Below are 24,170 nucleotides of genomic sequence, written 5' to 3'. Positions count from 1 at the left end.
TCAAAGTATGAAGTGCTTAGCCTCCGTGCCTAAGTTACCTAAATACTTTCATAATCGAGTCAATTAAGATAGTTTAGGAGGAATTAATCCTTGCACCTTGAGGGACAATATTGAATGCATATACTTGACTAAGCTCATTCAACATGCACCATTAAACACTTCGATTCTTTTTCGCGTCTTTCTTTTTCGGGAGAAAGTCGGTACCCTCCACAAAAATGATGGAAATTTTTTTCTTTTTTGCATCTTCGAGTCGCACATCACACACGAGTCATGTACATCGAGTCATGTCGTGTCAATTCACCTTGGGTCAACCTCAAGTCAGTCAGTCACATTGAGTTAACCTCAAGTCAATCATTCACCTTAGGTCAACCCTAAGAAACACATCAAGCCTTAGGTCAACCCTAAGAAAAACACAAGCAAAGTCTTTTGGCAATTCTTTTGATTTTTACAGGATACAACCATTCAGCAAAGCTCCTGTTCGCAGCCAACCGAACGACCGCAACAAACACTTAAGTATCAAAGCTCTTTTGTTCAGAGACGCGTGGACATATCATCAAAGCTCTTTTGTTCAGAGACGCGTGGACATATCATCAAAGCTCTTTTGCTCAGAGACGCGTGGACATATCATCAAAGCTCTTTTTTTCAGAGACGCGTGGACATATCATCAAAGCTCTTTTGTTCAGAGACGCGTGGACATATCATCAAAGCTCTTTTGTTCAGAGACGCGTGGACATATCATCAAAGCTCTTTTGTTCAGAGACGCGTGGACATATTATCATGAAAAGTCCATTGTTCAGAGACGAGTGAACAATCCTCAAAAAAGACTCCATTGTTCAGAGACGAGTGAACATCAACAACAGCAAGATGGCGTTCTCTAGCTTGTAGAAGGTCGTCAAAATGCAACAAAACGGTTACTCCAGAGACGTGTGCGCGACGGTGCAAGATACACGTTTCTTAACTCTTTTATCTGTTTAACTAATGATTAGTTTGCAGGTACCGGCGTTATAAGAATGATTTGGAATCGCAGAACGTTTTGAATCATTCTCCGTCCCTATCGATACTTTGACTTTCGTTTTTCGAAACATAAGTTTCTCCAAACTCAGTCAAAGTGGGGGCTTCTGTAGACACCCATTTGTGTCTCCCCAAAATCAAATCCAGTGATGAATGCCTTGCACGTTGTGTTATTATCGAATTAGGTGAAAGTGGTTTGAAAGTCAAGTGTTGCGGTTTAGTTTTAATTTAATTCTTCTCTCTCTGTTTTTGAAAATGACTCTATTTTATGAAAACGTCCAATTCAGTTCATTTTGGTCCATGATAAGGGTCCAATAATGGTGTAGATGGATGGGGCTTTAAAAGACCTTTCCAACGATATATTATAAGCCCAATTCCGATGAATAATGAGGAAGTTATGGCCAAAATACTAAATTGGGCCCAATATTAATTATTATTCCTAAAATTATTAGGATTACTTATAGTTTTCTAGAAGTTTCTAGAAAGTTCTTTTTAATTCTAATATTGTTAGATTTAATAATTAATTATCTTTAAAAGATTTTTATTTGGAATAAAATATTGTTTTGTTATCTTAAAAATACGTATTTTATCTTCTGTACGGATTCCGTAGATCAAGTTGATTAAAGATCGGATTCTGCGTGAAGAAAAACGCGCTAATACAGGCTGTCGCCAAACGACAAGTCTGTCGCCGCGCGACAGACCCTGTCGCCGCGCGACAGAGTTAGTTCCTGGCGACAGCGTGGAGTTTTATTCCTTATCAAATTCTATGTTTTTCCGGATTATTTTCATTATAAATAGCGTCCGAATCCCTGTTTTCAAAATCATTCATCTTCATCTACGAACAATATTCTCAATATTACTTAATTCTTATTTCTTTCTCTCTATTTCTAAACTAGCCTTTTTACATACAATATTCCGCATTCACAAGACTTAGAATCTCTTAGCCAAGTTCGAAGTTGCCTTCTCCCTAGACGTGCAAGGTTGATAATTTCTGAGGGTTTGGTCCAAAACTAGTCAAAACTTTATTTAATTTGATTATTCTTTAATTCTTTAATTATTGTTTATTATTTTCATTGAAGTTTACTAACTTGTGTATTTTGTTATTAGAAAGAGGTACGAGGCTTCAAAGTAAGTAGATTAGCTTACTCTCTATTTCTTTCAATGTAGAAAGCATGTTTATTATTGTTTTATGATTCCTAGTATCATGTTAGGATGCTTTAATGCTTTCTAGTATCACGTTAGGATGTTATTTATGCTTTCTAGTATCATGTTTAGGGTGCCTTTATCCTTTCTAATATCATGTTAGTACCATATTAGGTTTAAAGCTTCGATCTTTATTGCTTAGTGACATGCTAGGATTTGTTATTAATCTTGTTAGTATCATGCCTAGGATCTTGCTATTATTATTAAGCTTTATTATGCCTTTTCATGATTATAATTATTTTTATTATGATCATTATTATAATATTGTTTATTATTATGTTGCTTGATATATTTTATTGTTATTGCTTGATCACACCTTTTATGATTGTTAAAGGGAATTTGTACTTGCAATCACGCTTAATAAGATAATTATTAATTTGGTTTAGGCTAATGTGATTTTAAGTCAAGTGATCGCCAATAATAGTATTATTTGTGCATTAATATTCAACTAACATAGATTAAACAGGGTAGGATTAATATAATGTTTGTATGTTATTCGAAAAGCGCACATGAATACGAGCAGAACAAAGTAGAGGCCTATTTTATAGGGCGGGTCCTTTCTTTTGTAGATTGGATTCGTACCCTCATCCCCGGACCCTGTTTGGTTCAAGACCTTATGGAGTAGTTGATGGTCCTTTTGGATTGTCTTTTGGGTTTACAAGTTCCTAAAACTTGTTGGCGACTCTTTTTGCTCTTTGTCTTTCCCTTTGGAACGCCACCGTACTTAAGTGTATGATCACAGTGGGGTTCAAGTTTGGGATCATAATGCTTGAAATATTCCCTACAGTACTAAAGTTTCATTCGTTGCAAATAAGGTACTGAATTGATGATTGGAAATTTAAAGTAATATTTCCACACATAACATATTTACATGTTGTAAGACTTGTAACCGACTACTTGTATTTCACTGTTTCCCTTCCAAAAAAATTATAAAAATGATAGAGTTTGTTAATTAAAAAGGAAAATGAAGCATCTAAATTGAAACTTTAAATTATATAATTAGTTAGCAACTTAGCATCGTATAGTTTGGATTAGGCGTGGCTTTAGTGCGGATAGATAGATCCAGCATGTTGATATTTGGTGGAATAGCATGCATGTTGAATGTGTTCCTTCTGAGATGCTCGTTCTTTTTCTCTTTTCCCTTGTACAATATACGTAGTGTTTTGTAATTTTCTTCATTATCATTTCGTACGATAATCATGTATTTTACTTAAAATTTCAATGATATGTGATTGAAAATTTCTTTTGTATATTATACAATTTATATGTTTTTTTTTTTAATTTTGATTCAATTTCATCTATGATTTATTATTTTATTTTTGTTTACTGTAATTAATTTTGAAATTTGTCCCTTTTTTCTATTTTTATACAACACTTTTATATACTCGAGTGCATAGGGGTAGGGTTGTACACCGGTCCAAAACCGGACCGGACCTGTAGGGATCGGGACCTGAATTAGTGGATTTTGAGGACCGGAGACCGGACCTGATTTAACAGGTTCGGTTCCGAGTCAGACCTGATCAATCAGGTGCGGTCCTGGTTTGGACCTAAACAAACCTGTTTTGTGATTTTTTGGTTTTTTTTTAATAAATAACCTGTTGGACCTGTTTTAATTACATAAGCATGAATTCAACATGAATTCGAAAGAAATGAACAAAAAAAAATCTAAAATAGTTAATTAAACTCAAAAAACCCAAAAAAAAAAAAAAGTGCATGAATTCGAAAGAAATGAACTAAAAAACAGAAATTCAACATGCAAACATCAAACAACCATTATAAGTAATTGAAACATAAATTAACATATAAATTCTCACCCTTAATTCATTATTTCGAATACGAAATACCCAAACATAATTCGATTTACATTTTCATTAGAAAAACCGAGCAAGGTTGTCACGATGTAGCGTGCAGGGTCAGGGGAGTTCTCGCGCTGGTGGTTGGTGGACGCTTGGCCGGTGAGTGGTGGTCGCCTGAGGGGGTGAGTGAGTGCATGCAGCATGAGGGTGAGTGGGTGACTGTAGCGTGAGGGAGGGCTGGTGGCTACTCGGCTGAGAGAGTGAAGGAGTTAGGGTTTAGAAATGAAAACTGATTTCTTGTTTTGGTTTTTGATTTTTGATTTTTTTTTAAATACATGTTTTTACCAGGTTTCAGGTCCGGTTTTAGACCTGATCCGGATTGAGATCGGAATCCTTGAATTTCAAGGGCCGGAATCGGACTTAAATCAACAGGTCTCGGTAAGGTCCAATCCCAACAGGTCCGGTTCTGGTCGGTTTTCAGGTCCGGCCTTGTTTATGTACACCCCTACATAGGGGTGCCCAAATTTGTTTTTTTTTTTTTTTCTCATTTGATATTTTGCTCATTTTAAGATTTTATAATGAGAAAAAAAAAATTAAATAAGCATAAAATACCCTTGGATGTATATAAAATATTTATAAAATTAGTGTTCAAAACAAATATTTATAAAATTAAGGGTGGAAAATATTGACAATTTTCATATTTGTTTGTTAAAAAAAGTACTTACATTACTCATCCACTCTCATTCTTCTAAATTGTTATGCATGATCACCATTTTAATTTTTCCTTAGTTTGCGTAGCTACAGTAATCGAGAATACATGAAAACGGAGACACAGGTTATAAAATGTTTTTAAAAAAATTATATATATACCATTTTTTTATTGTAAAAAATTATTTTATTTAAATTAATACAACCCTTCTTGAATATTTAATTTAAATATTTTTTAATTTATTGTTATTATTTTAAATATTTAATTTCTCTCATCTTATGGTCCAAGCCTATTGATAATCATACTTTTTTTTTTTTTACATATATTGATAATTTCCCTGTGTAAAATAAATATAAATGTAAATATTACAATTAATGTACTACACCCTCCGTCCCATAATATAATTTCTGTTTTCCTATTTTGGAGATCCAAAATGTTGTTTCTATTTCTATTTTTAGATAATATGTAAAGACTATTATACCTTATTTTAAAGACTAGATTTAATTCAGGAAAAAGCCTTTTGCATATGTAAACTTGTGTAGTAAATGATGCTGGTTTATAAATATATGAACCTACCCTATATCTTAAATTGAACGGTGATTTGAAATTTGTTACCCCATAGGTTTGATTTGGTTCAGTTCGAATTTTTTTTAATCTGATCCTTTCTTTTTGGTTTCACTAAACTTTTACTGTATATGTAGGCTAATATATACAGAGTAAAAAATAAATAAATAAAATAAAATAATTATCAAGTGGGGTTTTATTAAGTCTATCTTAATGTGTGCTCCGTATCTTTCAAATATTTTTATTTCATAAGCTTTACTAATACATACGTAGTATTTCCAATATTCAGTTGGTGATAAGCAAATGCAAGATTATTAACTGTACTTCTTAAATTACCCTTAAATTTTGCACATGCTTTTTATACTTTCTCTCTCTAACTTTTGTCTATAATTGTACTTTTAACTTTTAATAAATGTACTATATCCACTTTTTCCACCAATTTCTTAAATACCGTGTAAAAATACAAACAAGAAACATATTATGGGACAGAGGGAGTAGTATTTTTTTAAAAAAAAGAATTACAATTAATAAAGAAGAAAAAGAAAGGTAAGGAATTACGGAGTAGTATTTTCTTCGTGATAATCTCTCTCTAAACAGCACGAATACACGATCACCAAATTATATAAACTCTCGCTGTTTTCATTCCTCTTTTTAACATAACCGCTACACTTGTTCTGTTACTCTACACAGAATTTTAGGGTTTAGCCCTTTTCCAAAAGATTGATCAACCATGACAATTTTTGATCAAACTTCAAACGACCTCAAGTCTTCACATTTAGTAATGCACAAACTCGGCGAAACTTTCACCGATTTCAAGATTCGCTCCTTTTCAATTATCTCACTTTGCGAGCAATGGCAGACACTCCAGGATTCTTTTACTAAAATCCACAACTCGCTCGAGGAGCGAGTCAAGGATGTCGAGGCGAAGGAAAGAGAATGTGATGTGTTGAAGAACAGGTTACAGAATTTACAAAAGGAGGTTGAGTTGAGGCAGAAGAAGTTAGACTTGGATGAGAAGGTGTTGCGTGAGAGAGTTAACTTTGTAGGGTTGAGAGAAAAGGAGGTGAGAGAGTGGAGGGAGTCTTTGGAGTTGGAGAAGAGGTTACTTTGTGAACGGTGTAAGGCGATGGAAGTGGGAGAGAAACGGAATCTCGAGGGTTTTGAGCGGGTTAAGGAGAAGTTGAAGGCGGTCGAGGAGAAGGAGAAGGAATTGGAAAAGAAGAAGGTGAAGTTGGAAGAGGAAAAGAATGATATTGTTTCTGTCTGGATCTGATCTCCCAAGTACTCGGACCCGAGATCCTGATACTCCTATCGGCAAGCTGAGAACCTACACAATGAGAAGAAGTTAGCTAACCCCGGGGTGATCCGGGGACAACCACTCCGATGATAAAGTCAGAAAGTGTTTAAGAAAGGAAGATAAGTATGAGAGAGAAAATAGAGAGAGTGTGTGTGTAATTAATGTCCTCATTAATGAGGTCTTACCTACTATTTATAATGGTCTAACTTGACAGGTGGCTCTCATCCATGCAAAGCTTCTTGAGCCAAGTGTCAAGCTTCTGTCGCCATGTGCTGAATTCCGACAAGCCGATATGTCTACTTTCTGGTACATATCAGCGCCTTTTCGCAATTACTCGAGGTTTGATCACGCGTTTCTTCAAGATATCGGCCTTGCCTACATATCATCCCATACAATTAGCCCCCCAAGTGAGGACGCATGATCAGTATCATCGTGCTCAGTTAATCTAGCTGAACAAACTTTGGGTTCCTCTTCTCATTCTGCAAACTTCACCTCATTTTGGAATCTCCATGTAGCACAACGTTTCTTGCACTCTGTCAAGAATTGTGCACCAATGAAGCATTATTGCTATCCCTGTTGTTGCTCCAGCTCGTTATGCCCATATGGTTTACACTCAGATACTTCAGTGGGTAAAGTTTAAGGATACCTCAGAGACTTTACTCTGACCTGGCAGTGTGATTACAACTGAATTTATTCTTGTCTTTTAAGCTCTATATTCTTTTGCTGAGAAGATTTAAGTACACAGGTTTCCTATTTTTGTAACATTTATGATGACATCTTGTAAAAGGTTATAATTCCTTAGTTTCCTATTTTTGTAACATTTATGATGACATCTTGTAAAAGGTTATAATTCCTTGGTATATTCATTTGCATTATCTCAGATTTTATCTCTCAATTTTATACTCCGTTATACTCCATCAACACATTAATATTATTTATAAACTCCGTTTCCACCCCCCCAAGTGACCTTGTATGCCGATAGCAGGCAAGGTCTACTTGTTACAAATTCTGGGAGTGAAAAACTCCGTTTTCCCCCCCAAGTGACCTTGTATGCCGATAGTAGACAAGGTCTACTTGTTACAAATTCTGGGAGCGAAAAACTCCGTTTCCCCCCCCCAAGTGACCTTGTATGACGATAGCAGACAAGGTCTACTTGTTACAAATTATAAAATGGAAGTGTAACCGTTTTATTTTTTGAGCAGGAAACTTGATAAAATTAAGTATACGTGTCGCAAATCCTATCGCTGCTTCTTGAAAACGATCGCCGATTCAGGACCGTTGGATTTTTGAACCGCCTTTCACCTCAACTGACTTTTCAGTTTCCTCCTTTTAGATTAAAATTCCGCCATTTTCTTTTTTACTTTTCATTTCTTCTAAATTTTCTCTCAGAACCAACTATTCTTCTATCAAAGCTTTTCACTTTTTCTTCTTAAAATCATCTTGCGCACTTCAGCACTTCTCAGCACGCTTTACTTCTGTGTCATTTGCTTGCGTAAAAGACATCAAACCAATAGTTTTTGGCAAAAGTACTGTCGAACCCTACTTTTCTAATTTTGCATGCTGGTTTTTATTTCCTGTGTTTTTTTTAGAAAATTAAATGTCTGAAAATAGCGTCGAAGAAAACTTCCCTAACCTAAGCACTGCTAGGCGTCGTTTAATTAGACAATCCTTAGGTAAAGAAACCGGTAGTAATCAGGGTAATTCTTCTTCCCTTTCCGATAACATAGATTACCCCTTTGAGGCGCTATCTTTAGAAGAAGAAAAACGCGCTTTTATGCTACATAGAACTATTGCTCACCGTGAGCAAGCTTACCATCCTACTAACCCTGATATCCCTGCCGATACTGAAATTCTTGACGTTGAACCTGTTAGCGTCCGTTATCACTTACGCAGCTTTGCTGGGAAACGGTATTTTAATCAATACGGCACTAACGTTGGCAATATAGGTATAAACACTATGCCAAGGGTAAAGAGTACCAGTTATTAGCCTCGAGCTGCTGCCCGTGAGGCTGCTGAGGCCGCCAAAGCAGCTAAGGCAGCCGAAGCCGCTAAGGCAGCTGAATCCAGCAAAAGACCTGGGCAAGGTCAAGTCGTGAGTTCTTCTGAAGAAGAACAAGAAGCTGATATCCCTGTAAACCCCCAGGAAGGTCCGTCATCTCCCGTTCATGATTCAGCAGTTAACTCGGTTTTAGGGGATGACGAAACTCAAGAAGGTAGTATCAACAACAAGAGCCGGGATGATATTGTTGACATGACGGCAGAGGTTATCCAAGAAGAGAATCTGGATGAGGGCTACAACTCTGAAACAGATGGGGCTGAATTCCGACAGCCTATTATTCTCGCTAGGGATGGGAAAGTGGCTAAGGCAAAAATAAATGATGATTTTAGGAAAACGACAATCGCAAAAGACTACTGCCGACGCGCTAAGAAGTTTTTCAACTTACCTGACGGGTATAAGCTGTCAGTTCCCCCTTCTGGAGCTTCAGTACTAGATTGCCCGGCAGGTTTCGTGGCCGTTTACATGAAGCATTTTGACTTTGGCCTCCGTTTTCCTTTACATCCTTTTGTTGCAAAAATTTTGAAGGCCTGGAATGTCTGTTTAGTTCAGGTGACCCCTCCCACCATTCGGGCTGTTATTGCCACCATTTGGGTTATGCTGTATCGGAACTATCCCCTAACCCTTAACGTTTTTAGACGACTGATTACCCTGAAGAGAGATGGTCAGTCAGATGGGTGGTGGTCTTTATATACCCAACCCCACAAATATACCGTCCACCCTAAGCTATCAAGCTACAAGGGTTGGCAAGTCAGGTTCTTCTTCATGTCGGTTCCAGAGGACTTTCCTTTGAGAAGAACCTTCTTCAGGCCTCACCCTCGTTTTGACTCAATTCCCGAGAGAGATCTCGGTAAACACGAAGAGAGAGCCGTCAATCATTTTGACATCTCAGAATTCGACGAAGGTGACGGCAAGGTCCGTTTAGTTCCTAAGGTGTGGGTGCCGAATGTGAGTTACATTCTAGGCAACGCGCCGTTATCTCGTGTCGGTCTCTGTTGGACTGACCATTATGGTACTGTTCATTTTATCAACTTCTTACTTTTGTTTCTTTTATAAAATTATTTGCCCTCGGCTGATTGAATTTCTTATTCTTTGCTCTCAAGTATAGATAAGTTAGACAACAGGCAACTTGGCCTATCAGCTGACGGGAAAAGAGTTATTAGGCGCTGCCCTAAGGCCTCAAGCCCTTACGACACTCTTGCTACTGTTTGTGGTCGTGCTCCCGCTATCAGCGCAAAAAGAAAAGCTGAGATCATGGCCGATGACAACGCCAAGAGGAGAAAGACGACCTCACTTGCCAATCGGCGAGGTGGAGGTGTCGTGATCTCTAGCCCTAGACAGCCTGAAGGGCGCGGTGAGAAAAAGAAGGACAAGTCGGAGTCCGAGAAGACTCCACCCACCACAAAAACTAAAAGCCCTGAGGCCATTGTAAAGAAGGTTATTCAGGGGATTGAGATCGAGGATCTCACTGCTGCTGAGTCCCCTCGTCAGCTTCAGCCAACCACTACAATCGCTCCTACTACGGTTGGCTCAGATTCAAGCATTCCGGCTCTGACTTACCGGTCCAATCAATGGATTGAACGAGTCTCTAGAAGGTTTCCAGACGAAGTTTTGAAAGGCTTCGCTGTCCCTGCTGGTCATTCCGGAGACCGTTGGCAACCTAACATGGATGTCGGTCGGAATGAATCTATGATCACCGATGACCCAATGCAAGGTGGGAATCTCGGTTATCGGCTTTTGAGCAATCTCACTCTGCCGATGGATAGACCTGCTGGTCCAATCGGCCCCCTTGCTGCTGCTCATATGCACAACATGATGAAGGTACCTTTACTTTTGTTATTGGCCTTGTCTACCCCACTCTTTTTTTTTATATATATTCTTATGCTTTATGTGCACCTTTACTATGTGCTTCTCACTCTCTTTGTTGATTCTTAACTTTAAACATTTCTTTATGTTCAGGCCGTCATGTCTGGGACGGAGCTTGTTGAGATGTACCGTTATTACCAAGAGAAGCATCATCAAGCCTCCTCCAGCCAAAGTGCTATGCAGGAAATCATCGACAACGCTGAGAGGGCCTTAGATGATTTAAAGAAAATAAAAGAAAGAGACGACAAGGAGATATCGGAGCTGAAGATTAAGGCCGAGAAGGTCGCTGCTCTGGAATTGGAAATGCAGAATCTGAAGACTCAAATTACTGAAAAGGATAAGGCCATTGAGCGCCTTCCTTCGGTTGAAAAAGATCTCAGCCACGCCAGAGCCAAAATTAAAAGCCTTGAAGAGAAGGTTCAACAGATGGAAGCTGATAAGCCTGGTATTCGCCAAAGAGTTGTTGGCCGTTATCTAGCTTCTGATGATTTCTGCTCCAAGCTCCAAGATCGCTTCGACGGAGGTTGGACTGCTGCCCAGAGATGTATTGCTCACGCTGCTAGTTGGAAAAAAGAGGATTGGGCAAAAGTGGAGAAGGCTTTCAACGAGGAAGCCTACAAGATTCCTTCCGGCTTTGAAGCGCAGCAATTCTCTGAGGAGGACTTGTACAACTTGGTTCCAAGTGCTGATGACGGCCCCAAAGATCCCAGCATTTTGAACTCCCCAGTGCCTGAGAATGAACAAGCATGAAGGGGCGGGCAGTCATCACCGACATCTTCTTGTGGGTCTTGTATTATTGGGCCTTATCAGTTGTAATTCTCTTTTCATTGCCTTTTGTCTGTCTTAACATTTATTTTGACAATGTTGTTTTATCGGCATATCCCCCTTTTTTGTGGTGATGCCTGTCGATTGTCAACTTTATTGTTGTGTAAACTTCTCAACTAACTTTATTGTTGTGTAAACTTAACTCATTTTCATTATGCTTTGTTGCTTATCAATTACTTATAAATTCAGACATCTCTTATCATATTAATTAGGGATAAGATATTTTATATTGCAAATTTGCCTATTTAAACAATGTTATCGTAACTATATTGTTTGCAAAAACATTTTGCAAAAAACAAAGATATATCTGATATCTGACAACTCTCAACAATTATCAAACCATAACAATATCCAATCATAACAGCCTTAACGACCTGTCATTTAAAAATTATCAATATACGATATCTATCTCACTCTTTACTCCCCCTAGTGTACATAGTTCGTATTGGAATTATGTACACTAAGCAGTAATTATGTTGCTGGTCCAGATTATAATGTCGGTCACCTACTGCTTTGCTTTTTCAGCCAGTTAGGTACCTTCTCGGCGATCACTTTCTGAGCTACGCGTCATATCGGCGTATACTCAAATTGATTTGGCCAGTATTATACTTTGAACCAGCAACCTCGCGAGTTAATGTATACAACTGATCAGGTTGTAGACTCATTAACCTCACGGAAGCGGTTTTGAGCTGTCCGTCCCATTTAACGATGTTCTGTTAAATGGAGGATGCCTATTCTCAACACATGTTGTCTGAATACTTCTTCATTCATCACTGATATCCTTTGTTGATATCAGCTTCATATCAAAGTTTCATATATTTTATACATAGTACTTTTTCAGCACAGCCGAGTTCCATACATTCTTTAGTGGTGTCCCATCCAAAGTTTCCAGATAAAACGATCCCTGGACGACGACATCCCTAATCCGATAAGGTCCTTCCCAACTTGTTGTCAGCTTTCCATCTTCATTTCCCTTACCCGTCGCTGCTGTTCTTCGCAATACCAGATCCCCTACACTTAACGGCCGATGAGATACCCTTCTGTTGTAAGCCCTTGACATTCTTTCTTTATATGCAGCTGATTTAACTGCTGCTTTTTCTCTGAGCTCTGGCAGAAAGTCTAACTGCTGTCGTAAGAGTAAATCATTTTGGTCTTCACAGTAATGCTGAACTCTGAATGTCGGCAACCCAACCTCTGCTGGTATAACTGCCTCTGTACCAAATACTAAAGTGTAAGGTGACTCGCCCGTAGCTTCTCTGATTGTAGTCCTGTTTGCCCACAATATCTCCGGTATCAAATCTGCCCACAAACCCTTTGCATCTTCAATCTTCTTTTTTATTGCTGTTATAATTTGCTTATTTGCTGCTTCTGCCTGGCCGTTAGACTGTGGATGGCATACCGCTGCATAAGCAAACTTCACTTTGTACATCATTAAGATATCTTTGACTGGCTTACAATCAGACTGGGTTCCATGATCAAAAACCATTGCCATCGGCAACCCAAATCTTGTGAAGATACTCTTCCATATAAACTTCTTCACTTCTGATGCCGTTATCTTCGCTACTGGTTCTGCCTCAATCCATTTCGTGAAGTAATCTATACCCACTATCAAAAATTTCCTTCCACCTGTAGCCGATGGGAATGGGCCAACTATATCCATCCCCCATTGTGCGAAAGGGATCGGATTTAATATCGGTGTCAGATCATTCGGAGGCAAGTTAATAACTGGGGCAAATTTTTGACATTCCTCACATCTTTTAACATAGGCCACTGCATCCGCATTCATTGTCGGCCAGTAATACCCCCTTCTCATTGCTTCTCTGGATAGAGCTCTTGCTCCGAGATGATTGCCACAGCTACCCTCATGTAATTCTTCGATCAACCTTGCTGACTCAAAATCTGTTATACACCTCTGCAATGGCAGTGAAAACCCCCTTTTGTATAACTGACCTTGGTGCATGACAAACCATACACTATCTTTTCTTAACTTTTTCGACTCCCCCTTATCCGTCGGCACTGCCCCATGAAGGAGATATGCCAATATTTTATCATACCACTGGACTCCGATATCTACACATAGCACCTCTGCTGACGTCTCATCTATGCTCCTCTGCTTTAAAACTTCCACCATGACTGTCCTTTCCAAGTCATTAAAACTCGAACTTGCCAACGCATCTGCCTGAGCATTTTTCAATCTTGGAACCAATTTTATCTCAAAATATTGTAACTGCGCTGCTAACTGTTTCATCTTCTCCAAGTATTTCACCATAGCTGGTTCTCGAGTTTCATACTCCCCACTATACTGACTTGATACCAGCTGGGAATCAGTTTTTAAAATCAATCGTTTTGCTTCTACTGCTATCGACAACTGAATTCCAACTATTGCAGCTTCGTACTCGGCTTCATTATTCGTGGCCTTAAACTTAAACTTCATGGCATATTCAAATATTTTCCCATCTGGCGCCGTTATTACAATTCCGGCCCCTGCCCCTGTCGCTGTTGCTGAACCATCAACTGATACCTGCCATGTTCCCAACTCCTCCTCTTCATCTGTATATGTTGTCTCAACAATAAAATCTGACAGTGCTTGAGCCTTGATTGACATTCTTGGCTTATAGCTTACTTCATACTCCGATAACTCTACTGCCCATGTCAGTAATCTGCCAGATGTATCCATTTTATGCAATGACTTCTCCAAAGGATGATTTGTTAATACATCTATTGGATGTGCATCAAAATAAGGCCTCAACCTCCTAGCTGCCATTACTACTACTAGCGCCATCTTCTCTATCACTGGATATCTGCGCTCAGCCGCATTCAGCACATGACTAACAAAATATATCGTCTTCTGCTGCTTCTTCCTTTCCACCAACAAAACAGCTGCTACCGTTTTTGGTGATGCCGAAATGTATAACTGCAACAACTCTCCCTTCTCGGGCCTGGCAACTGTGGGAAGAGATCTGAGATGATTCCTTACTACTTCCAGAGCATCACTCTGTTCCTTTCCCCATTCAAATGCCTTGTTCTTTCTCAACACCATGAAAAACGGAAGTGCCTTGTCAGCTGATTTGTTGATAAACCTGGTCAATCCTGCCATCCTACCAGTCAATCTCTGTATATCACGAATGGTTTTTGGTTGTTTCATTTGGAGCACTGCATTCACCTTATCTGGATTTGCATCTATTCCTCGTTCACTGACCATAAAGCCCAAAAACTTTCCTGATCTAACCCCAAACACACACTTCTCCAGGTTCAACTTCATCTGATACCTTCTCAGCGTCTCAAATGTTTCCTTCAGATCCGCTATATGGTCTTCTTTCTCCTTACTTTTTACTATTGTATCATCCACATACACCTCAACATTCCGGCCCTTCTGTTTCTCAAATATCTTATCCACCAATTTCTGATATGTCGCCCCTGCATTTTTTAACCCAAACGGCATTGCCTTATAACAGTACACACCGGCATCCGTTATGAAAGTTGTTTTGTTCCTATCGGCCTTATGCAAGCTAACCTGGTGATAACCCGAAAACGCATCCAAGAAACTAAGCATAGCATGACCAGAGGTTGAGTCTACTAGCCTATCTATTCGAGATAATGGGTAGCAATCCTTAGGGCAAGACTTATTCAAATCTGTAAAATCCACACACATTCGCCACTTCCCTGTCGGCTTTCTCACCATTACTACATTTGCCAACCATTCCGGATATGTGCAAGGCTCCATTACTACATTTGCCTGCCGCTAAGAGTTTATTCACCTCAGCCTGAATTGCCTCTATCTTTTCAGTTGAGAAATTGCGCTTCTTTTGCCTTATCGGTCTAAACTTTCTATCCACGTTCAACTTATGCTCCATTACCTCTGGGTGTATTCCCGGCATCTCACTCGCCGAAAACGCAAAGACATCTGCATTCTCACGCTGCAGGCTTATCAGATGGCACCTTGTATCTACATCCATATCAGCTCCAACTTTCACCGTTCTACTCGGATCACCTGGTTGCAACTCAACCTGAACAGTTTCTCCCCCTGGTAACGGCCTTGGAGTTTCCTCTGGCCTCGTGTCAAAGTTCTTCATGATTAAGTCTTGGACCGTTGGCTCACCTTCTCTTGTCGGATTGCATGGTACTGGAGCATTGCCAACTGGATTCTTTGAAGCAGTCACATAGCAAGCTTTTGACATCACTTGACCTCCATACACCTTTTCTACAGCCCCCAAATTTGACACATAGGCTATTGCCAAATGGTAAGTCGACACAACGACCTGCATATCATGTATTATCGGTCTGTCGATAATTGCATTGTAGGCTGACTTAACATTCACCACCAAAAACTCTGCCATCACATCCCTTGCTTGTGGCCCATCACCCAGCCTAACTGGAAACACTATACTTTCTTCTGGCCTTACTGTGGATCCATTGAACCCAATGATAGGATACGATACCGGCTTCAGATACTGCCTCCCTATATTCATTTAATTGAAAGCTTGTACAAACAGCACATTTGCCGAACTGCCCATATCAACCAGCACTCTTTTGATGTCAGCCCCATTTATTTTAGTTATTAAAACTAATGGATCATCGTGCGGGAACACTACACCCCTTGCATCTTCTTCTGTGAACACTACTTCAGGTATTGCAGCTGGCCGAGGACGATTGTCCACATCTAGGGCACAAACTAGATGACGGTGTTCAGCTAAATGCTTCTTCGCTCCACTAATCGTTCCTCCATGCATTGGCCCCCCTGTTATCACATCTACCCCTCTTTCAGTGGATAATGGCGGCATTCCTACATCTCCTTGCCGGACCACTCCTCCTTGCACCCTTTCTGGTCTTGCTTCTATTCGCTGCCTCTCAATCGGCAGTGCCGGTTGCTGATTCCTGCCTGTGTTCAACCGGTATTGCGTCAAATGCCCTTTCCTAATCAACTCCTCAATGTTATCCTTCAACTGCGTACATTCCTCTGTGTAATGCTCCACATCTCTATGAAACATACAATACTTCTTCACATCCCTTGGCCTTGCCTTCATGGGAATCGGCCTTGACCAATCTTCTCTATTCTGATTCACTGAATAGATTGCTGCCCTTGGTGTATTCAAGGGAGTGTAAGTACTGTATCTCATTGGCGGCCTTGACGCCCTTGGATCTTGCCGGCTTCCCTCTCCCCCTCCTGAGGCAGAGGCTCTCGGCCTACTACTTCCGGACGATGTCCCTTCATGCTGATTTTGCCCTCTTCCGGCAACGGCATGTCTGCTACTCGTCTTCATCAATTCTTCACTCTTAATGTAATCATGGGCTTTGCTAAACGCTGCTGCTAATGTCGGCAGATTTTTCCTAGTAAGATAACGCTTGAAATCAGAATCAACCAAGCCATTCATCAAAGCCATCACAGCTATTTCTTGTTGCAATTTTGGGATTGTGTTTGCCTCGTTGTTAAATCGCCTAATGTAATCCCTCAGGGATTCATCTGGCCTCTGCTCTACGGCCATCAGCTCTCCAGAGGTTCTCTGCCGCACACTATTACTGACATACTGACCCACAAACATTTCAGTCAATCTTTCAAAACTATCTACCGATCCAACCCCAAGGTTATTAAACTAGTCGGCCGCAGCCCCAATCAAAGTAGTCGGAAAGACCTTACACCAAACTGCATCTGAATTGGTATACAACATCATGTGTCCCTCATAGGATGTTATAAACCTCACTGGGTCCCCTCTTCCATCATACCTACAAGTCGGCATTTTCACCTTTTCCATCGGCTGGTCCAAGATATGCTGTGCAAACGGAGATGCCCTTAACTGTACCACAGTTTGCACTGCCTGCCCATCTACCTGCGAACTTCTCTGCTGCTGGATTCTCGTACTTACGGTATGACTTGAGGATTGCTCAACCCGCCGTGACATAGTATGCGTTCTTACCGGCGACTCATGTCGGGGTCTCCTGGGCGAGTTTATCAACTGATTATGTTGCTCTTCCTGATTTCGATGCGGTGTTCCCCTATCGGCCTGAGCGGCCCCCCTTTCAGCCTGTGCCGTCTCAGCCTCCTTTCTCTTCTTACTCATTGCACTCATCACCCTTGCTGCTGTCTCCAATTCATCTGGTGTGAATGGTGCCATAGGATCCTCTGCCTCCCCTCCACCTGTAGGGGAAGTTAACGGCATATGAAACTGGTTATCTTCCAAGGTATGAGTTTCATCCACTACCTCTACCTGAGGTTGCTCTACTGACTGGTTTACTGTTTTTCTTGTCACTGGTGTCTCATTATTTCCGGCCATGATTGTTGTTGTTATATATATATATTATATTTTTTTTGTGCGAGGTTCTTAGGCGATAGAAGTGATCAATGTCCCCTCCTTCTAGCGCCAAATTGTTTCTGTCTGGATTTGATCTCCCAAGTACTCGGACCCGAGATCCTGATACTCCTATCGGCAAGCTGAGAACCTACACAATGAGAAGAAGTTAGCTAACCCCGGGGTGATCCGGGGACAACCACTCCGATGATAAAGTCAAAAAGTGTTTAAGAAAGGAAGATAAGTATGAGAGAGAAAATAGAGAGAGAGAGTGTAATTAATGTCCTCATTAATGAGGTCTTACCTACTATTTATAATGGTCTAACTTGACAGGTGGATCTCATCCATACAAAGCTTCTTGAGCCAAGTGTCAAGCTTCTGTTGCCATGTGCTGAATTCCGACAAGCCGATATGTCTACTTTCTGGTACATATCAGCGCCTTTTCGCAATTACTCGAGGTTTGATCACGCGTTTCTTCAAGATATCGGCCTTGCCTACATATCATCCCATACAGATATGGATGAGTTGTGCTTTGCACTCGAGCGTAAGGAGAAGGAGAATAATGAGCAAAGTTGTTTGCTGATGTCGAAAGAGAAGGAGATTGATGAGCGTTGTCAAGTGTTAGAGGCGAAAGAGAATGAAATGTTAGAGGGTGCAAAAGCTATAGAGTTGAAAGAGAAGGAGATTGATGAGCGAAGTGGATTTTTAGAGGGTAAAGAGAAGAAAATGTTGGAGGATGCAAAAGCTATGGAGTTGGAACGAAAGCAAATGGATGAGCGCTTAAGACTGATGGAGTTGAAGGAAAAGGAAAGTGAGGAGCGATTCGTTGCAATGCAGGCTAAAGAATTCATAGTAAGGGATGATAGTCAAATTAATGAGATCAACAATGGCATAGAGTCGAAAGAGAATAAGATCAATTAGACGGGTTATTGGAAGAGCAACCAGATGAGCATCGCGTACTTTTTGATTGTCAAGCACAAGAGTTTGAAGAGAAGTATATTGGTGAGCAATAATTTAGCTTTTACTATTTACTACTTCCTTTGTTTTCTTAAAACAATTTGACCTTAGCACTATTTACAAACTTCACTTTGACTAGCATTTGCGAATTATAAATATAAATAAGAATGTTAGATCTTGTTAGAGCCGTCTAAAATTATTTTTTATGATAGCAACTTTTTATAAATTTGCAAGTGTGAAAATAGGAACATGAAGAACAGAGGAAGTATGAAGTAAACAGGATTTAGTCACAAGAGTGTAACACCCCTATGCATTAAGCAGCTTAATTAGATAGGAAAATTTCGCATTTTCACTTCTTTTGTTGCTCTTAAAGTATCGTTTATTATTTATAGGACCTCAATTAACACTAAAATTTCATGTTTGATTTGTTTAGAAAGTAGTAGTTTGACAAACGTGAGGCAGGAATTACCTGATTCAGAAATCCAACAACAAGTAGCATGTGCAAAAGATATCTCCTTATCAAGTATTGTTAGTGATCGAATTCGTTCATACTCAGTTTATAGTGATCCATTATTTGCGAAATTTTATTCAATGGATCATATGAAAGCGAATGGTATATCACCCGAGGAGATATTCGATGCTCTTAGATGTTCTCTTGATCCCGGAAAGCTTGTTATCGGAATCACTCGAGTGTTCCATCGAAATTTCTCAGATAAGGATACGACCACAATTTATAAAGATAGTTGCATTTTGCTGTCGGAGCAGTTGATGAAACTATCACCTCCATTTATGGATAATGTTAAAGAGGAAGCAAGGGATTTAGCTATTACTCTTAAGGCTGCCAAGGGCAAAACTCCAACAGATAATTTCGGGTTTTTGCAGTTTGTAGCAGCATTCAAGTTAGCAGATTGTTTTGATGCAAATGATCTTTTATCCATGTTTGGTTCATTGTATGGTGGACCTAAGGTTTATCGGCATGAGCAACAAACAGGTTTATGCAGTGCATTGGGGCTTTCGGATAAGATTCCAGGTATGTATCTTCATTATTTACCCTTTACTCTGTAAACTTTCTAAATTGACAATTTGTAATTCTACTTTGTTGGAAGTTTTGTTTTCGTTGAAGTGCATAAACAGGATTTAATTCCCTGGTATCACATAATATTAACTAAGCTAATCTAGTTGACATCCACGCTTTGTTGAGAATTATTCAACTCATGAACTCAATGTAGTGAACCAAGCATTGATACCGCTTTGAAATAAGAACTTAATTACTTGTGAGAACCTCCTTATAATTTGTACTTATTGAACTAAAATAGTAACAGGGGAATACTTTTGCAATAAGCCTTTATATGATTAATATTCGATGGATTCACATATCGATTTTGTTTTTGATTCATACCGGAGTTTCATGTATGTTTTTACAATCAAACATTTGAAAACACCTGTAATTCTGCCAAGGCAACATACTTCGATCGATGTTTACTTTGTTCTGGTTTTTTGTGTAGCATTTTTCATGTCTTCAGTTGGTTAATTATGTGATGAATGAAGACATTAGAAAGCATGGCAAAAGAAAAGTCTATAAAATTTCAGTGATAGCTTCTCTCCAGAGAAGGCCTTCTTAAAGCTGTAGTTCTGTCATTTTAAATTTTTTTATAGTACAATCCAGCTGCAGCTCAGTCTCATGTAAACATGCATGTCTCTCTCTATTTTATACTAAGGAAGGTCGGCCTTGGTCTCGATCCATTAGTAAAGCAGAGGTATAAGTGTAGATGTCCTAGAGGAATCATTGTGAGATGTATATTGTTGCTTGTCCATATCCTATTTGAGTTGTAGAATTTGTTCATCCTGAAATAGGCAGGCCTTTGAATATTTACAGCACTTTGTTTTTTGATTCAACTGAATCACTCTTTTGAAAATTTACAGATAGGGATGTCAATGGGGCGGGGCGGGGCGGATGTTGGCCTTCCCATCCCCATCCCCACCTAATATTTTTATCCCCATCCCCATCCCCATGGCGAGTCCAATTTTCATCCCCATCCCCACCCCACCGGGTACAACTCCTAAACCATCCCCGCCCCACCCCCCACTTGGATATCCATCCCCACCTTATCCCCACCAAAGACCCGCCTAATCCCCACCCAAGATCCACCTAATCTCCGTATCTCAAATAAACAATCTTACATAATTAATATGAATTATAAAATAAAACATTACACACATTTTTATGTTATAATATAAGTGTCATACAAAGTATTATAATAAATATTGTATTTCATGTAATTATTTTATAAATAGTATAAAAGTATGTAATTTTGCTTTAAAAGATATATAGATGTGGGTATGAGGTGGGGATGGGGCGAGTATGAAGTGGGGCGGGGCGGAGATGGGGCGGGTACAACTTAAAATCCACCCCCGCCCCATCACCCATGGCGGGTATGGTTTTTATCCCCATCCCTGCCCCACCACCCGCCAAACCGAGACCCATCCCCGCCCCACTGGGGCGGAGATGGGGCGGGTCTCCTACTTGACCCGCCCCACTGACATCCCTATTTACAGAGAATATTACAGCCTACTTAATATTACTGCTTGGCTTAATACAAAGTAGTTTTTTAAAAAGTTCCTCCTTTCATTCTTTGGCTGTTAATTTCATGTAGGATTATGACTTAAGAATGTTCCTTTCATTATTTGGCTATAAAATTCATGTAGCAGGATTACTAGTTTAATGTACATTTTTTTAATATCCGGTTTGGCTTGGCTACCCTTTCTCTTATCATTACTTTGTACATCTATGGTGCTCATTCGGTGTTTTTTCCATTTCGAATTGAACAGGATTAATCCATTCTTATATTGAAAGAAATAAGTTGCTTACAGCAGTCAAGTGCATCTGTGTTTTTAAGCTGGAACATCTATTTTCGCCAGTGCCTTTACTGGAATGTTACTTGGACCTGTCTCGTAAAAGAGTGAATCAGAAACGGAAAGAGGGAGCTTTTAGATTTGAGGTAAATTTTTAGCACGATTTTATATAAAGATTATGCAATATGTGATGAGACTAAGTCATTATTATTACGCCATATATATATCATATGCTTAAAGAACATATAAGAGGACAATTAGAATTCATCTTTATGCATCATTTGTTAATTTTTTTCATTGCTATTTTGTTACTGTCATAATAGTTGCTTGATTAAGGGCCTGGGACATGCACCAAACATGTATCTGACTTGTATTCTATTAGAAGCTCATTTAGTTTAGTAAATTAGTAACTTTTGTTTCTGACATCACTTTCTTGCAGAATTAGTCGAAATGATATTCTCAAGTCTCTGTGTGTCCTGCATTTCTTTTTCTTTGCTACTGTCTAATGTTTCGGAACTTAACATAACATATTTTTTTGAGGTAAAAGAGGGATTAATTAATACATTCAAAGTTCACAGATTTAGAGAACATATAAGTAAAAACTTAACATAACATAGTTGATGATTTGAATTAGTATGTAAAAACTTGCCTGTTTATATTTTTTTTTTTTTTTTTTTTTTTTTTTTTTTTTTTTGGGTAAAGGGCATGTATTTTTTTTTTTTTGGTAAAGGGCATGTATGTTCAAGTTTTGGCCTGCTCAGGATCTAGCTATATATATTTGGTACTCATATTTTGTTTGGTATTTCAGGTTTTCATGGAAAAACTATCATGTAATTTTGGCCTTTAATTTTTTTTACAGTATGAAGCTGAAAACATGGAATTAGCCATTCTTAGAGATGTTACTAGCTGCATTGCCACATTTAAGCTTGAGTCGAAATTCCCACCTGATTCCCTTTTATCGCGCATTAAACAAGTGTTCAAGAAGAGAAAATTTAGGAAGGTTGCTTCGAAAAATCAGAATAATAAACGCAGTCCAAGCTCCTGTGATTCTGTGGCAAGTCCAAAACAATTTAAAAAGCGTCGTAGAGTGGGGAACAATCACAACACCTAGTAGCGCCTTAACCTGGCCTGTTTGCTTTGTTTGATAAACATAGATGGTAAATTTGGTGCTCTGATCTGTGTATTTCTGTAACACAAAATAATTGTGTCTGTGATCTTCACACGTCTATAATTGTTTTAGTTAGCATGAAAATCTGAAGGCATACATTTTAGATTAGGCATAAATTTAGTATCTAGTTGATATTGAGTATAAATTTAATGAAAACTTATTGTTACACAGCATTTGAAGAAGCTTGGTTACCTAGTTTACATTTGAAGAATTATTTTAAAATTTTCTTCCTTCAGATTTTGTAAAATTAAAACAAAATCATTTGAATTTGATATGCTTCTGCTTCATATATCTAGTGTTTGAATTCAACGAATGACTACATTGATCGCGTTCTTGATGTTATCACGTTAATCACTAAAATGGTAAAAATATTACTACCTCCGTTACATATTAGTTACGAATTGAAATATGTTATATCTCACAACTAATACCAAGTTGCAACTAATGTGTAACGGAGGTAGTACTTTAAAATTATTAGAATTACATAAACAAAATTACAAACCTCTATAACTAGCATATTCAAAATTAGCTTTTCGGAAACAAGAATTCTAATCCTCCCTTGACCAATCACTCTTATTAGATGTTAGATTAATCAAGGTTTCAAACCTCTCTTTTTGCCCCAAACTTTCATCAAACTAACCCTTCGCCATAGTGTATTCCATTTATTTCCTCCAAATAATACCCCTTTATTGCACATAATTGTGAACGGAGTGAGTACTTTAACTTGTTTTAGACAAAATAAATTCAATTATAGTGAAAATAAAATTTAATATGATATACAATATCAAGCCCATGGTATGATGTAATCATGTATACATTGACAAAACAAGCCAAATAAAACCTAACTTTGTTTAGATCTAGCCTAAAACCCTTACACTTAGGCCCAAGACACTCAATACCAAAACAAGGTTATTGACTTCATCCTAGAGGTGTGCAAATTTGGGTTCGGTTACCGTTTAGGAATTTATTTCAAGTAACCATTATTTTTGGGTTGCAGTTTATCCAAAAATTCGGTACTTGCTAATTTAGGTATCAGGTTTTTTTGGGTTGCAAATTGTTTAAATAAAAGCCACATAAAATCTAATTAAAATAGAAAAATATTCTAAATAAAAAGGCCATAAAGCATTTAACATTTTGTATCTTAAATCCTTAATAGTTATACAATTGAAAATAATATCTTTTTTTTTAAAAAAAAAAAAGGTGATTTTGGATGAAAAGTTAAAAAGTGAAATGAACAGTGAAGTGAAAAAAAATTTAGGTGAAATAATAAAATTTTAGATCAGTTTGGGTTTTAAATATTTAAAAATCCGACTCTAAAGCTATGTTTACCTCTCCTTAAAATACTACTTCGTATTATTCAGTTAAAGTAATTCACTTCCGTATAAATAAGTTCAGATTAGTAAAAGTAATTTCAGTTTAACAAAAATAATTTTAAATTAGTAAAAAATTAGTAATTTGACAAACAAATACAGTATAATAGAGAAAAACTAGATGAAGCCCGTGCGATGCATGGTTTGTTTAAAATTTTTAAAATATTTATATATATATATATATATATATATATATATATATATATATATA

General features: G+C 38.4%; 1 protein-coding gene across 1 annotated transcript; it reads right to left on the bottom strand.

Moving 5' to 3' along the window:
- Nucleotides 1–15,796: 15,796 nt before the first annotated feature.
- On the bottom strand, nt 15,797–16,867 carry LOC145575191 (uncharacterized). Its single transcript, XM_081633092.1, has one exon. It carries the CDS (start codon nt 16,865–16,867, stop codon nt 15,797–15,799), a length of 1,071 nt encoding a protein of 356 aa, XP_081489218.1.
- Nucleotides 16,868–24,170: the final 7,303 nt, after the last annotated feature.

This window comes from Chenopodium album, chromosome 13 (assembly GCF_948465745.1).
Source record: "Chenopodium album chromosome 13, dcCheAlbu1.1, whole genome shotgun sequence".
Classification (NCBI taxonomy): Eukaryota; Viridiplantae; Streptophyta; class Magnoliopsida; order Caryophyllales; family Amaranthaceae; genus Chenopodium; species Chenopodium album.
The sequence above is the reverse complement of the archived record's forward strand: the minus strand, read 5'-3'. Positions and strand labels throughout refer to the sequence as shown.

Coding starts and splice junctions, on each gene's coding strand:
- LOC145575191 (XM_081633092.1), bottom strand. CDS start 16,867: ATGTTTGTGGGTCAGTATGTCAGTAATAGTGTGCGGCAGAGAACCTCT.